At 23.5% G+C, this 13,379-nt stretch overlaps 2 protein-coding genes across 2 annotated transcripts in view; one reads left to right on the forward strand and one right to left on the reverse strand.

The window, feature by feature from the left end:
• The window catches only part of LOC122507730 (actin-histidine N-methyltransferase), a 28,926-nt gene extending 18,839 nt beyond the window's left edge, over positions 1–10,087 (forward strand). Inside the window, exons 4-7 of the mRNA XM_043620594.1 lie at positions 5,801–5,915; positions 7,783–7,935; positions 8,089–8,412; positions 8,614–10,087. Of these exons, the coding sequence (XP_043476529.1) occupies positions 5,801–5,915; positions 7,783–7,935; positions 8,089–8,412; positions 8,614–8,739 (718 nt within the window). The 3' untranslated portion in view covers positions 8,740–10,087. The remainder of the gene's footprint in view (positions 1–5,800; positions 5,916–7,782; positions 7,936–8,088; positions 8,413–8,613) is intronic.
• A 711-nt stretch (positions 10,088–10,798) lies between these two features.
• Positions 10,799–13,094, reverse strand: LOC122507792 (dolichyl-diphosphooligosaccharide--protein glycosyltransferase subunit 1). Its single transcript, XM_043620698.1, has 2 exons — positions 12,169–13,094; positions 10,799–12,076 (listed from the first exon to the last, which is right to left on the reverse strand). The coding sequence occupies exons 1-2, from the start codon at positions 12,951–12,953 to the stop codon at positions 11,035–11,037; spliced, it is 1,827 nt and encodes a 608-aa protein (XP_043476633.1). The 5' UTR covers positions 12,954–13,094; the 3' UTR covers positions 10,799–11,034.
• Between the last annotated feature and the right edge of the window lie 285 nt (positions 13,095–13,379).

Below are 13,379 nucleotides of genomic sequence, written 5' to 3' on the forward strand. Positions count from 1 at the left end.
TTTATAAATAATAAAATTTTTCTCCAAAATTCAATAATTTTCAAAAATAAATTTTAATTTTAATAAAATTCATGGCGAAATTTCAATTATTTTTAAAGACTTTTCTCAATTCAATCAAATATTCAAATGTTTTACAGATATTCAATTATTTTTAATAAAATTTTAATCTAATTTCTCGAATAATGCAATTATTATTAAAAATGTTATTAAAATTCGTCAAAGGAATTTTAATTACCTATTTAAAAATTTGTTGATAATATTCTTTATGAGAATTGAATTTTAAAAAATATTCAATTCTTCAATAAATTATTTATTTTTGTATTTAAATAATTGAATTCTCGTAAAATTTTCTAATAAAAATTGATTTAAATATGAATTTCAATTCAAATTTTAGATAATAATTGAATATTAAACTCTCTAAATTTGAATTAGTAAAAATGTTTTCTAATTTGAATTATAGTGACTGACATTTTGCTTTTAAACTAGCAGATTTTACTAATAAATAGTCGTTTTTACTAATTTAATAGTAAAATTTACTAATTCAAAAGCAAAAAGTCAGTCACTAATTCCAATTAGTAAACATTTTTATTAATTTAAATTTAGAAAGAAACTATTGTAGCGTAAATTTTTAAAAATAATTGAATTTTGATAAAAGGTTTCAAATTATAATCTTTGAATGTTTGAATTTTTCATACTTTTAACTAAAAATTGTGTAGATTTAATTTTTTCGAAAAAGTTTAATTGAATTTATTTTAAGTTATTTGAAGCTTTTATTTTCTAATACATATATATATATTTGATTGAAGAATTTCCGAATAATCGATGAAATTTCGTAAAATTGAATTGAAGACTCGGAGTGATCGATTTTTTCATGTTTTATAACAATTTTTTTATAAGCTGTTTAATTTTAAAAAGGTTTGAATTTAAAATTTTTGAAAATCTTCTTATTTAGCACAGTTTTAATTAATTTTCTAGAAAAAATTCAATTATTTACAGAAATTTTAATAAAATTATTTTATAGAATTAAATTATTTTTAATAATTTTGATAAAATTGAATTTGTTAATTTTCAATAGAATTTTAATTAATTTCTTAGAAACAATTAAATTATTTATGTTCAAAATAGATATTGTAAATATTTCTATAAATATTAAAGATATTTCAATAAATATTAAAAATACTCTTCAAATATTCAAAACATTGAAAATATTTAATATATTTGTATCAAACATTTAAAATATTAAAACAAAAAATATTTGTGAATATTGGCAAATATTAAAAATAGATATTAAAAATATTTCTATAAATTTATAACTAAAAAAAAATTTCTACTGCAATTAATTAAACTTCCATTTGTTTTTTTTTTTCATTTAAAATTGAGAGATTTAAGGAAACTGAAAACTACGATTAGATCATTTCAATAGATCGAGAATTGCCCATCCTTGAAAGTAACATCCCAGAATCAATGTGAAGATAATCTTTGATAACGCACAGTTAATACCATGCGATTTGATTACAGAATCGAATTATCGTTGTTTATAGAAAGTATACAAGACGATTATCTCACGATCTTCAGTTCTTCGCACGACCTTCCCATATGCAACCAACTATGTATCCCTAATGTTTTCGCTCGTTAGATTGCACTTTTAAGAAATTCAAAGTATCCAACCACTAGAGCAACCACTTGCCATTTCATGAATCCTGTTTGTCGACTTTCATTTTCGGATAAATATGTAAGAGAAATAAGTCTCACTTAGGAGGTAAATTTACCAAAAAAAAGGAGAAATTATCCTCTCGATTCTTTTTGAGAAAATATTTTATTTTCACATCCACAAATTTGAATCTACAAAATCAACAAATGAAAATTGCAAAAGAAGCAAATATTTCTTATTTTTCGATCAAAATTTCAAACTAAAAATCTACAAAAAATGTGGATATTATTCATTCCCCTTTTTTTCATTTCAATTTTTATACTTCATTTTCTCAAGTAAAAATTAAATTAAACATTTGTATAAATGATGAAGATAGAAATGTTCAACTTTCATTTAATTTTACTCTTTATATACTTTTCCAGAGAAAATTTCCTCTTCAAAACATTTATAATCCTCGTGATGTATATAATTTTCACTTCTTCTTATATTCTTTAATTATAAAACTATAATTTTATCTGAAATTATAATCTTTATTTTTTCTTCTTCACAATTATGTACAAATAATATTAGATTCTGCGATGAAAAAAAAGTTTATTTGATTTAAAGTAAACGATTACTTGTCTATTATCAAATAAATATTTATTTGTATTAAATAATTTCTATTTGAGTCAAATTTCTATATATAATTTAAATCCATTATTTTTAAAAGTTTTAATAAAATTCTTTGCAAGAATTGAATTATTTTCAAATAAGATTAGATTTGGATAAAATTTGTTTACAAAAATTTAATTATTTCAAAACAATTTTAATTAAATTTCTCGAGAAACAATTCATCTATTTTCAAATGTTTTAATAAAATTCATCCAAGGAAATTTAATTATTTTCAAAAATTTTAATTAATTTTCTACCCTAGAAAAAATTAGATTATTTTTGAATCAAATAAATTTTCTCTTTCAGTTTTGTATTTAATATTCTTTGCCAAAATTGTCAATTCATCTTCTTCATTTATAAATAGTGACACGTTTAAACATTAGTGAGAAATCTTTCTGTAATTTTCGCATATTCAATTTCCATAACAATGGGACAGACACATTTTTAGAAAAAATGACTTTTACTTTTATGAAAATAGAACATCGAATTTTAATTTTCCATAATTTCTTCCTTTTTCCTTTCATTCTTTCAAATAGAATTTATAATTTTCTCTTTCTTGTTTTTTCGTTATTCTCATTATTTTTCTCTCGTTTTGTTCAAGAACGAAAAAAAAAATTATGCAATTTTCTATTAACTGTGACAAGGTGTAAATTAAAATTTAAAATATTGCACCAGGAAATTTTAGAAGTTTTTGTATACATATTGGTATTTATAAAAGTGTTACTGACGGATATAATATAAATTCTTTTTTTTTCGAGTGCCCTCATGAATATTATAAATAATGCATAGAGAAATAAATCATGCAAACTTTTCAAATTGTATTAACACTTAATATAAACAGTGTTTATGTTGGTTAACATAAAAAAAGAGTATATAATGTATTTTTTTTATGATCTCTGAAAACAAGAATTCGTTTTCAACAAGACTTCTCTTTTTCACTCTTTTTGAGAAAAAAAAAAATTCTTTTTTAAAAGAAAAAAAAAATTCTTGCTCATAAATTAATTAATGACAACTTTCGTGAATACTTTACTACAAAACTACTTTCTCTGAATGTCTATAATTTTTGTTTGCAAGCGCGTCATTCACTTTGCAGCATCGCAGAGACCGTAACTGTGCGTGATCCTTTGAAATGAATCAAGAAGGAAAACTCAATTGGAACGTGAAATTTTTTTTTCTTTTTTTATTATATAAATAATCAACGATTTTCCATTATTCTTCTACAAAATCTAATTACAGAAAATTTAATCTACGTAGTTTGAAAATTCACTTTGTTCTAAATTTTAATTTTCAAAAAAAGTCCCTAATTTGAAAAAAAAAATTTACTGATATTATGAATTTTAATTTTATTACCTATTTAAAGATTCAAACGTAAACCACAATGTTTGTTATATTTCGTTAAAATTTGAATTTTGGTAGAAAATATTTTTTCGTTAATTTAGAAAATTAATTCCTTTCTATAAATTTTGAATTTATTTTATTTTTAATTTTATTCTAGTAATTTTTGGAAAATATCTAAATAAAAAAAAATATTTCTCCATTTAAACGATCATAATTTGAGGGAAATATTTTCAAAAAAAAAGTTTTACTCTCATAAATTTTAATTTTAAGAAAAAAATAATTTTTTTAACTCTTTTTAATTATTTTCTTCTTTTTTTTGCAGGGGAATGTGATTAATTTTTTTTTTTTTTGCAAAAGAGGAACTTATTAAAACTCTAATTTAAATACGGAAACAAAACATTATCGTTGGTGTTTTCTCGATGCTCTTGAATGTTTCTTAAACAGCAGAAAATTACACCACTTTGCAAATAAGAGAAGTGCACTTTCACACGTCGAGTCACTTCGTGATGATAGAATTGTGCTCAGATCATTTAGAATCTCTTAGACAGAGGAAGAAGAATCTTTTCTCTGTAACATGACCTGTTCATCAAGACAACTTCCTGCTTTAATGCTTTTTTTTCCTTTCTTCAATTTCACTTAAAAACGTGCCAATAAAATCAATTACTAAAATTCACTTTCAATTTTACTTTTCAAGAAGTCAATTTTATATTACATTATATATTTTATATAAAATTATAAATTAAAAAATTTTTTCACATGAAACTATAATAATTATTTTCAATTTAAATTTTCATTATTTCCGTACATTCACATTTAATTTATGTCTATAATATTTTATTTTATCTTTATTGTATCGATTGAGCCCAGTAGGCGACTTTTAATTTATATTTTTCTAAATTTTATTTTACAACTCCATTTATTCGTCGATGGAAATATAAATTAATGAAATAATAATTATTATAATAATTCTAATAGATAAATAATAAATAAAAATTTAATAATTACATTTGGACTGAATCTGGTGTTGTAAAATAAATAAAACTATAAATTGTTATAAATATACAATAATAACTAATATAAAATTTATAATCACGAAAAATATTTTAAATAGTGAATTACAAGAATAAATTAAAGTGGAATAAAAATATTTTCGTTGAAATATTTAAGTTTCAAAAGCATTGTTGCAAAATGTAATAAAATTTAATTTTTTTTTGATGAACGAATAAAAAGTGAATGATGCGCCAGTATTTGAGAATTGAGGGCGAATAAAATTATTTGAAAGTTAATTTATTTAATATTTCAATAAAATTTTGATTTCATAAAAATATTTCTATTAAAGACAAAATAATTTAGACAAAAAATTATTTATAGGAGATTTCTTTTCTTTTTTTAATAACAAAAAGAAAAATGTACGAAGGAAATTAATCTCTTTACTCCTTTCGCCATTAACATTAATGAGTTTTAATATCTAAAATATCGGATACAATATAATATATTAAATATGAAATCTGTGGCATTACTTTTGAATATTCTTATTTTATTATAACGACAGTTGAAGGCCAGTTTCGCTTAACTTTCAGCACGTAAAACCGCCACGCACATTTCCCATGAGAGAAAGTTGTTGGGACAATAAGAATCTCCTTTCTTTTAATTTCATCTTTCTAGGTCAAGTTCCGTCAAAAATCTACACATATTTTTGTTTTTTTCTCAAAATTTTACTGATTATTTTTTTTTATCATTTATTAATTTTACACATGGCCCTAGATAATGATAATTTCAACTTTCATTGATAAACGAGGTTCATTTTCTTTCCATTGTTTTTATATAAGTTTATTTACAATGTGTATAAAAATGATTTCATTTCTCACAATGCTTTCTTTCATTAAATCATATTTCTCTAATTAAATTTATAATTTTATTTATAATGCAATAATGGAAACAATTAAATATTGTGAATGAAAGTATACAATGTATAGGAATATATTAAGAACCAGTGAAATAGTTTCAAATTTTGTCTAATTCACGGTGTATAATTAAATGGAATAAAATATTATATGGTAAAGAATAAAATCGAAAAAATATAATAACAAAAAATAATAACAAAAAACAATTTTTAAATTTAATAATAATTAATAATAAAAATAAATTTTCTGTTTTTAGTTGGGCAGTATCGACTGTAATGACTCGATTGAACACAATTCCTAATGAAGATGAGACACAAATGATTCACGCTTTAATTCCTTTATGGGATATGTGTAACCATGAAGAAGGAAAGGTAATTAAATTAATTATTATTTCACTATCTATTGTCTTTCTAAATTGAACGGAATTTCTTAATTTTAATATTTATATGTATGTAGTCCCGTTGTTTTAATTTTTTTTATATTCAATTTACATTATTCCATTGTTATTTATTAGTAGGCAAATTAGAAACATTTTTTATTTTCAAATATTAATTTCAATTTTGAAATAACTTCAGAATCAAAATTTAAAAAATGCAATTATTAACTAAGTTACTAATTAATATTATAATTATTTATATTTTCACAAAAACTTTAATAAAATTCTTCACAGGAATTCAATTATTTTAAATTTGATTTCAATAAAATTTCTCAAAAGAAATCAATTGTTTTTAAAAACTTATAAATAAATAAATTAATAAATAAGAACTTGATAAAATTCTTCACAAAAATTCAATTGTTTTGAAAAGTTTTTATTAAATTCTCTATGTGAATTGAAATACATTTAATAAAATTTTAATTAACTTCCTCCCAAAAATTCAATAATTTAAAAAATTCTTTTTAAATTCTTAGCAATATTTCAAATATTTTCAGAACTTATAAAATTTGTCGCAGGAATTTAATTACATATTTTAAAAAATTTTAATAATCTTCGCATAAACTCAATTACTTTGAAAATTTTCTAAAGAATTATTTATGAGAATTGAATTATTTTCATAATTAATAAAATTCTTCACAGAAATTTAATTATTTTAAAGAATTTTAATAAAATTCTTCACAAAAATTGTATTATTTCCAAAAAATTTCAATAAAATTCTAAGAAAAAAATTTAGTTAAATACTTTGATAAAATTTGATACTTTTCTTAAATAATAAAATTCTTCGCAACAATTTAATTACTTTGAAGAATTTTCATAAAATTATTTATGACAATTGAATTATGTTCATAATTTATAAAATTTTTTGCAGGAATTTAATTATTTTAAAGAATTTTAATAAAAATCTTCGCAAAAATTTTATTATTTTAAAAATTCCAATAAAATTCTTTATTAGAATGAAATTTAATTAAATACTTTGAGAAAATTTAATTATTTTCTTAAATAATAAAATATTTCGCAAAAATTCAATTACAATTTTGAAAAATTTTGACTAAATTCCTTTTGAGAATTGGAAATATTTTCAATACAATTTTAATTAAATTTGACGAAAAAATTCTCCTATTTTTACAATTTATACAATTTTTTCACAGGATTTTAATGATAAAAAATGTTGATAAAACTCTTTATAGTAATTTGAATATTTTGAATATTATTTTAATTTTTTCTCGTTAGAATTGACTTATTTTTAAATATTTTAATTACATTTTTTGTAAGAAATTGAATTATTTTTAAAAATTTGGATAAGTTTCTTTAAATAAAAATTTAATTTATTTCTAATTCAAAATTATAAAAGAAATATTTTTCATTCAAAACAATTTGGTTTAATTAATTTTTGGTATTTTTGAATCTTTATAGCAAATTACAATTTCATTAATTTAAAAATTCAAAATATTTAAAAAGAAAATTAAAAAAAAAAATTAGGGCACAAAAACCAGATTAAAACAACGAACTGCAAAGACCGAACGGAATACAATGATTATTAATACAAATTTTAAATTACATTTTTCCGACTAAATTATTATTGAATTCATTTCAATTCATTTCTTAATTTATTTCGACTTTCTATAGTTTTTTTCATTCTTTTAACAAAGTTTCATCACCTAAAAACTAAGGAATTTTTTTTCGAACACTGAGAATTATTATATTTTTACTGCAGAAACGATTATGTTATAAATTACTATTATTTATTAATATTTATGTCTTTTAGCATAAAAAAGAATAAAATTATCCTTTACTATTTTCAGATAACTACCGATTTTAATAGAAGTACCGATAGTTGTGAGTGTTATGCAATGAGAGATTTTAAAGCAGGCGAACAAATTTTCATATATTATGGACCGAGAACGAATTCCGATTTTTTTGTTCATTCCGGCTTCGTTTATCCCGACAATAAACTAGTAAGAAAATTACCGTTGTGAAATTGAATATATCTAATCATTTAATTTTCTTGATTTTATTATAGCCTTTGGATTTTTAAATAATAATAATAATAATAATAATAATAATAATAATAATAATAATAATAATAATGAAATATTTTCTTTTTTCAGGATGGCTTTAAACTTCGTCTTGGTATTAGTAAAGCAGATTCACTGCAAAAGGAGAGGCTGGAACTTTTAGAAAAATTAGATTTACCTTCGGTTGGGGAATTTTTATTGAATCCAGGTCCTGAACCAATATCGGACACTTTACTCGCATTTTTGCGTGTATTTAGTATGCGAAAAGGTGAACTTGATCATTGGCTCGAGTCCGATAAGGTTTTCGATTTAAAACATATAGACTGTGCTTTAGAGACTGTCGTCGAAGAAAACGTTAGGAAATTTTTATTAGCTCGATTAAAATTATTAATTGCCAATTATCCAACTTCTCAAGAGGTGAGTAAACATTTTTTTGAAATATTCACACAATTATCTAAATTTTGGAGAATTCCAAGAAAATTCTCCCAAATTTGAAAGTTTAGTAATTAAAAATTTTTCTGTAATTAAAAAAAAATCACATAATCATTGAATCACTCACTAATCTTACAAATTAATTTTGCTGATTGAATGTTGCTTCAACTATTTTTTAATCAACAGGAGGACGCAGAAATTTTGAAAACAACTTTACCTCAATTAAAAAAATTAGCGATACTATTGAGGCAGACGGAGAAGAAAATTCTTCAGAATGCTCTTGATTACGTTGAGCAATGGATCAAAGCATAATAAAACGCTTATTGAAATTATTTCTACGTGCCCAAAGAATTTCAGTATAGAATTGTCAAATACGCGGACAATCTCAAAAAAAGAAAAGCTTATAGCTCTATAATCTTTTATCTCCTTCAAAAAACTATATCAAAAATTGTAATTGTTTTTGCAATTTAAAAAAAACAAATACTATTATAAAATGTTTCCTTACAAGAAACTTTAAATTTTCGAATCAAATTTTGATTCTTCAATAAATCTTAAAATGTACAAACTATTATTCGATTGAAACGAAAAATAGAATTTTAAATGTATTTTTCTCTATCGCAATTCTAGGATTCGTTCAAAGTGAGAAAAATGCAATAATGTCAATTTTGTCAATTGATAAAAAAAATAACTTTATCTACAAATTGAAACCGACAATTTAAAAACTAGAACAAGATATACATAAATGCAGAAATATCAATATTATCAGTAGATAAAAAAAATGTGTTTACAAAAGTTGAAAGACATTAAATTTCACGACAGTCTGGAATCTCAGTGCATAGTTTAAATTTTAAAACTAGTTGAAACAAATTGAAGAAATTTATAAATTCTAATAAATAAATACAATGTCATAAATTCGACTTTATTCTAATAATGATACTTTCTCCGGAATTGATTAATTGCTAACAAAAATTATTCATATTAGAACATTAGATAATTATATATCCACAAGTTTTAAACGTTTAAATAAATGAAATATTTTTGAAAATTATTTTCATATCTTTCTGATTCTGAAATAGAATAGAAACTAAACAAAATTTTTATAAATGTAATTAAATATTTATAAACTTAGTTATAAATTTACCTTTTTTCTTTATACGTGACGCAATATTATTGTTAATAAAATTTTTATTTGAAGAAGAAATAAATCGTTTATTTGAACGTTCAGAACTTTAGGAACTAGAATCGAAAATTAACTTGCGATTAAAACATCGAATAATATTAAGATTGAAAAATTAATTTTTAAAAACAATTTTTTTTTGCCTTTCTAGTATGTAAATTGTAAATCTTCAGAGATTTCTACTCTCTCGAGTATTTTAATTGCATAATTAATTCGTTTTAATTGCATATTGAATGCCTAACTTTGTGTGAGATAATCTTCGCTTTTTTTGAAAACTTTTACAAACATGTATTCAAAGAATGAATTTAATTTTTTGTTGTGACTGAAATGTGAATTTGTGTTACATCCATAAGAAATATTTATTTTTAACATTCATCAAATAAAATATTTTCCTTGTAATTTACTAAAACTTGAAAAAAAAATTGAAACATTGTAAAATCATGTTACGCTTTTCATACATAAATAAAAACGAGTTACAGTTAATTCAAATTTGCAATTATTAAAAAAAATTAAGTAAAAAATTCTAGAAAATAATGGAATATTGGAAATATTACAGTAGAAATTCACTTATTAACTAATTAATTATTATTATTATTCTTTTTTACTAAATTATAATAAAATTCTTGCAAATAATTAAAATAATATTTTTGAAAATAGATGAATTCTTGCCAAGAATTTTATTATAATTTTTTGAAATAATGTAATTGTTTCGAGAAATATAATTAAAATTCTATTCAAAATAATTGAATTCAAATTTTATCAAAATTATTGAAAATCATTGAATTAAATTTTATCAATATTTTTTTTTTAAATAATCGAATTATTTTTATAACTTTTACTAAAACTGTTGAAAATAATTCATTTTTTGTGAAACTATTAAAATTTCTGAAAATAATTTAATTGTTTCTAAAAAATTAATTAATTTTAATGAATTTGTAATTAAAATTCTTCTCTATAGATCAATCTAAAATAATTATTTTTAGTAATTTTCGGAAAGTTGTTTGAGAATAAAATTATTTTAAAGAAAGGAAACTTAGACAGAAATAATTAGAATCTATTTTAATTTCTATTTATGATAATAAATTAATACTGACGAATAAAATATCTTCATAAAAAAAATGTCCCTAATTTCAATTTTTGATTTAAGAAAAGAAAAAAGAATGAACCCTTTTCTTTGGTTTTGAAAAATTAGTATTTCCATTTTTTTCATCTTTATTTAAAAAACAACATTAGAACAATTGTGTAATTTTAGAAATTATTTGCTTAAATTATCTCTCAAATAGGTCGTATTTCCACTGATGATGATTGAGCTTACTTTTTATGTATTTTTATAAAAATGTAACACTGAGAATTGTTTCTTAGAATAATTCACTATTAATTACATTAAATCGTTCTCTTTTTCTTTCTTTTTCGCCACTATTTTTTCTCCTTTATTGTAATGATTTAATAATGGCATTTATTTTCTCGACACATTCTTCCTTCTTTTTTGTGAGAACAGCTTCGGCGTCGATAAATTGTTGTCTGCCAATTTTCCCCGTCACCAATTTATCAACATAGAGCGATTGTTGTTGATTGTACAGTTCCTTGAGAGTTCTGTCGTGTTTCTGTAATTCTTGAACACGTTCATAAACATCGCCCGATTCGCCTTTCAATTTTTGTGCCAATTCAGTAATAAAGTTGGTTGCATTCTTATAATCCTGATTAATATTTCTCGCTACGGATAAAAATGCATTTGAATCTTTACTTGTCTTGAGATAGGCGAGTTGTTCATCTAAATCGTTGTAACTCGTCACTCGTTTATCTTGAGAGGCGAGGATTTTTTCACATTGTCCCGCAACTCGTAATTTACTTTCTGATGCTTCGTCCTTGTCGATGGAGAAATCAAGACGAACGTAGATGATGACCATTATGAATAGAAGATAGAGAGCAACAGCGACAAGAAGTGGTTCTTGTAGCATGAAAAATTTCGGGAATGTGTATTTTAATTTTAAATTTTGAATATGATTCTCGACGAGATTTTTCTTCATGATGGAAATAACTGGACGACCGGTGGTGTCGAGATAAGTGTAATGAAGTGAATTTGGTAGGCGAACGACTGGATAGGGAACGTTTAATTCAATGTTCTTTGAACCTTCGGGTAGGATTATTTTCACAACTAATTCGTCAATTACCATATCGTCGAACACGTGGTCCAGAAGTCTCATTTCTAAAACGTAATTGTCTCCCGAGTGAAAGAGGTATTCGTAGCTTGGTACATTATAGCCGACAATGTAACGAGTCTTCCAACCACCGAAAAGGGGAAAACGTGGTCGTAGATTCAGTTCAACAGAATCTTTCCGAAGTCTGGTGTGTGATGTTGAGATATTTCCAATCTCATCCCGATAGTAGATATCAGAAGCTGCTGCTGGGAGAACAGTGTCAAAACTCTGAATACTAGCTTGACCGGATTTCGACTCTCGTGCGTATTCATATCTAAAAAATACAATTTCGGTTAGTTCGATAAATAAACACTTCTTTTTATAAAAAAAAATGTATAAACACTTCTTTTAAAAAAAAACATTTACCTTGAGAAAGATCCTTTCAATAAAGCTCCAGTGTGAAGCAATTCAATAGTCTCCTCAACAGCAATATTACCCCAATGCGAAACTTCGATAACTCGCTCCATTTTCGTGACAGTCAAGAATTTATTATTATTTTCGAAATGTACAAACATTTCCTCGTGAGAGAATGCCTCCTTCTTCTCAAATGGTCCATAAGTAATCGTCGAATCACTCTGACTGACTGGTTTGATTTTCGAGTAATTTTCAACATTTCTCGATGGAAAGACAAATGTCGTTGATTGTTTAGTGACAGTGTAGGGCGAATAAAAATACAAATTACCAGTATATTTTACCAATTGTTTCTCCTTTTGTTTGATTTCCTTTGGATGGGGAATCAATTCGTGCGAGGAAGCACTTTCAACGTCAACATTAACCGATCTTCCTGGTTGAAGGGGATCCTTGAATTCAACAGAATAGAAAAGTTTATCGGGATGTTCCTTTACTTTAACTGGAGTAACTTTGAGATCGGCTCGACCTGGTTCACGAAGTCGCGCTGTCACCGAACTCACGTGAACTTTATTATTTGGTTCAAAGGCATAAAGGAAATTTTTCACTGGATTCTTTCCTCCATTTTCGACAATAAGTTTTGCGGTAATTTTCGTCACTTGAGATTTTAAATCAATGTTTCTTTCAGCACTTTTTACTATGAGGTTGGATTCCACTACTTGCGAGTATGAGAAACAAAAGGTTAGAGATATGAGAAAAAGCACTTTAATTGAGATTGACTTTAATTTCATTTTGGAAATCATACTTATTATTAGAATATGTATTTCATAAGTTTTTAATTAAGAAAATAACGTTTCTTTACAACCGGCACTAACAACAAACTGTAATTTCTATCGGCATGGATGGACGTGGCGACATGCACACATATAGACGTGGCTTCTGCCTATTCGCGACATTAAGGCGCGTTTACAAAGCACTGTTTTATTTTTTTTCCTTTTTACAGAATATAATAGTCCTACTCCCTGATAAAAATATAAAAATAAACAAAAGTAATAATTAAAAAAAGATTTAATTAAGAAATGCATTAAATTTTAATAATTTAAAGTTGTATTTCGTCAAAAACTCCTTTCGGAAGAGTTGCAGTCCCCTAACCTCAAAATTGTTTTATCATTCAGAAATTCAATTTTCTTTTGATCAAATAAAAAAAAATTGCTCTTCATTCAATATTC

The sequence above is a fragment of the Leptopilina heterotoma genome, unplaced genomic scaffold (genome assembly GCF_015476425.1).
Source record: "Leptopilina heterotoma isolate Lh14 unplaced genomic scaffold, ASM1547642v1 Lhet_51, whole genome shotgun sequence".
NCBI classification, from domain to species: Eukaryota; Metazoa; Arthropoda; class Insecta; order Hymenoptera; family Figitidae; genus Leptopilina; species Leptopilina heterotoma.

Excerpts from the sequence above, each read along its gene's own strand:
- LOC122507792 (XM_043620698.1), bottom strand. The coding sequence starts at position 12,953 with ATGATTTCCAAAATGAAATTAAAGTCAATCTCAATTAAAGTGCTTTTT. Across the intron at positions 12,077-12,168 it reads TTGAAAGGATCTTTCTCAAG|ATATGAATACGCACGAGAGT; the intron begins GTAAATGTTTTT and ends TGTATTTTTTAG.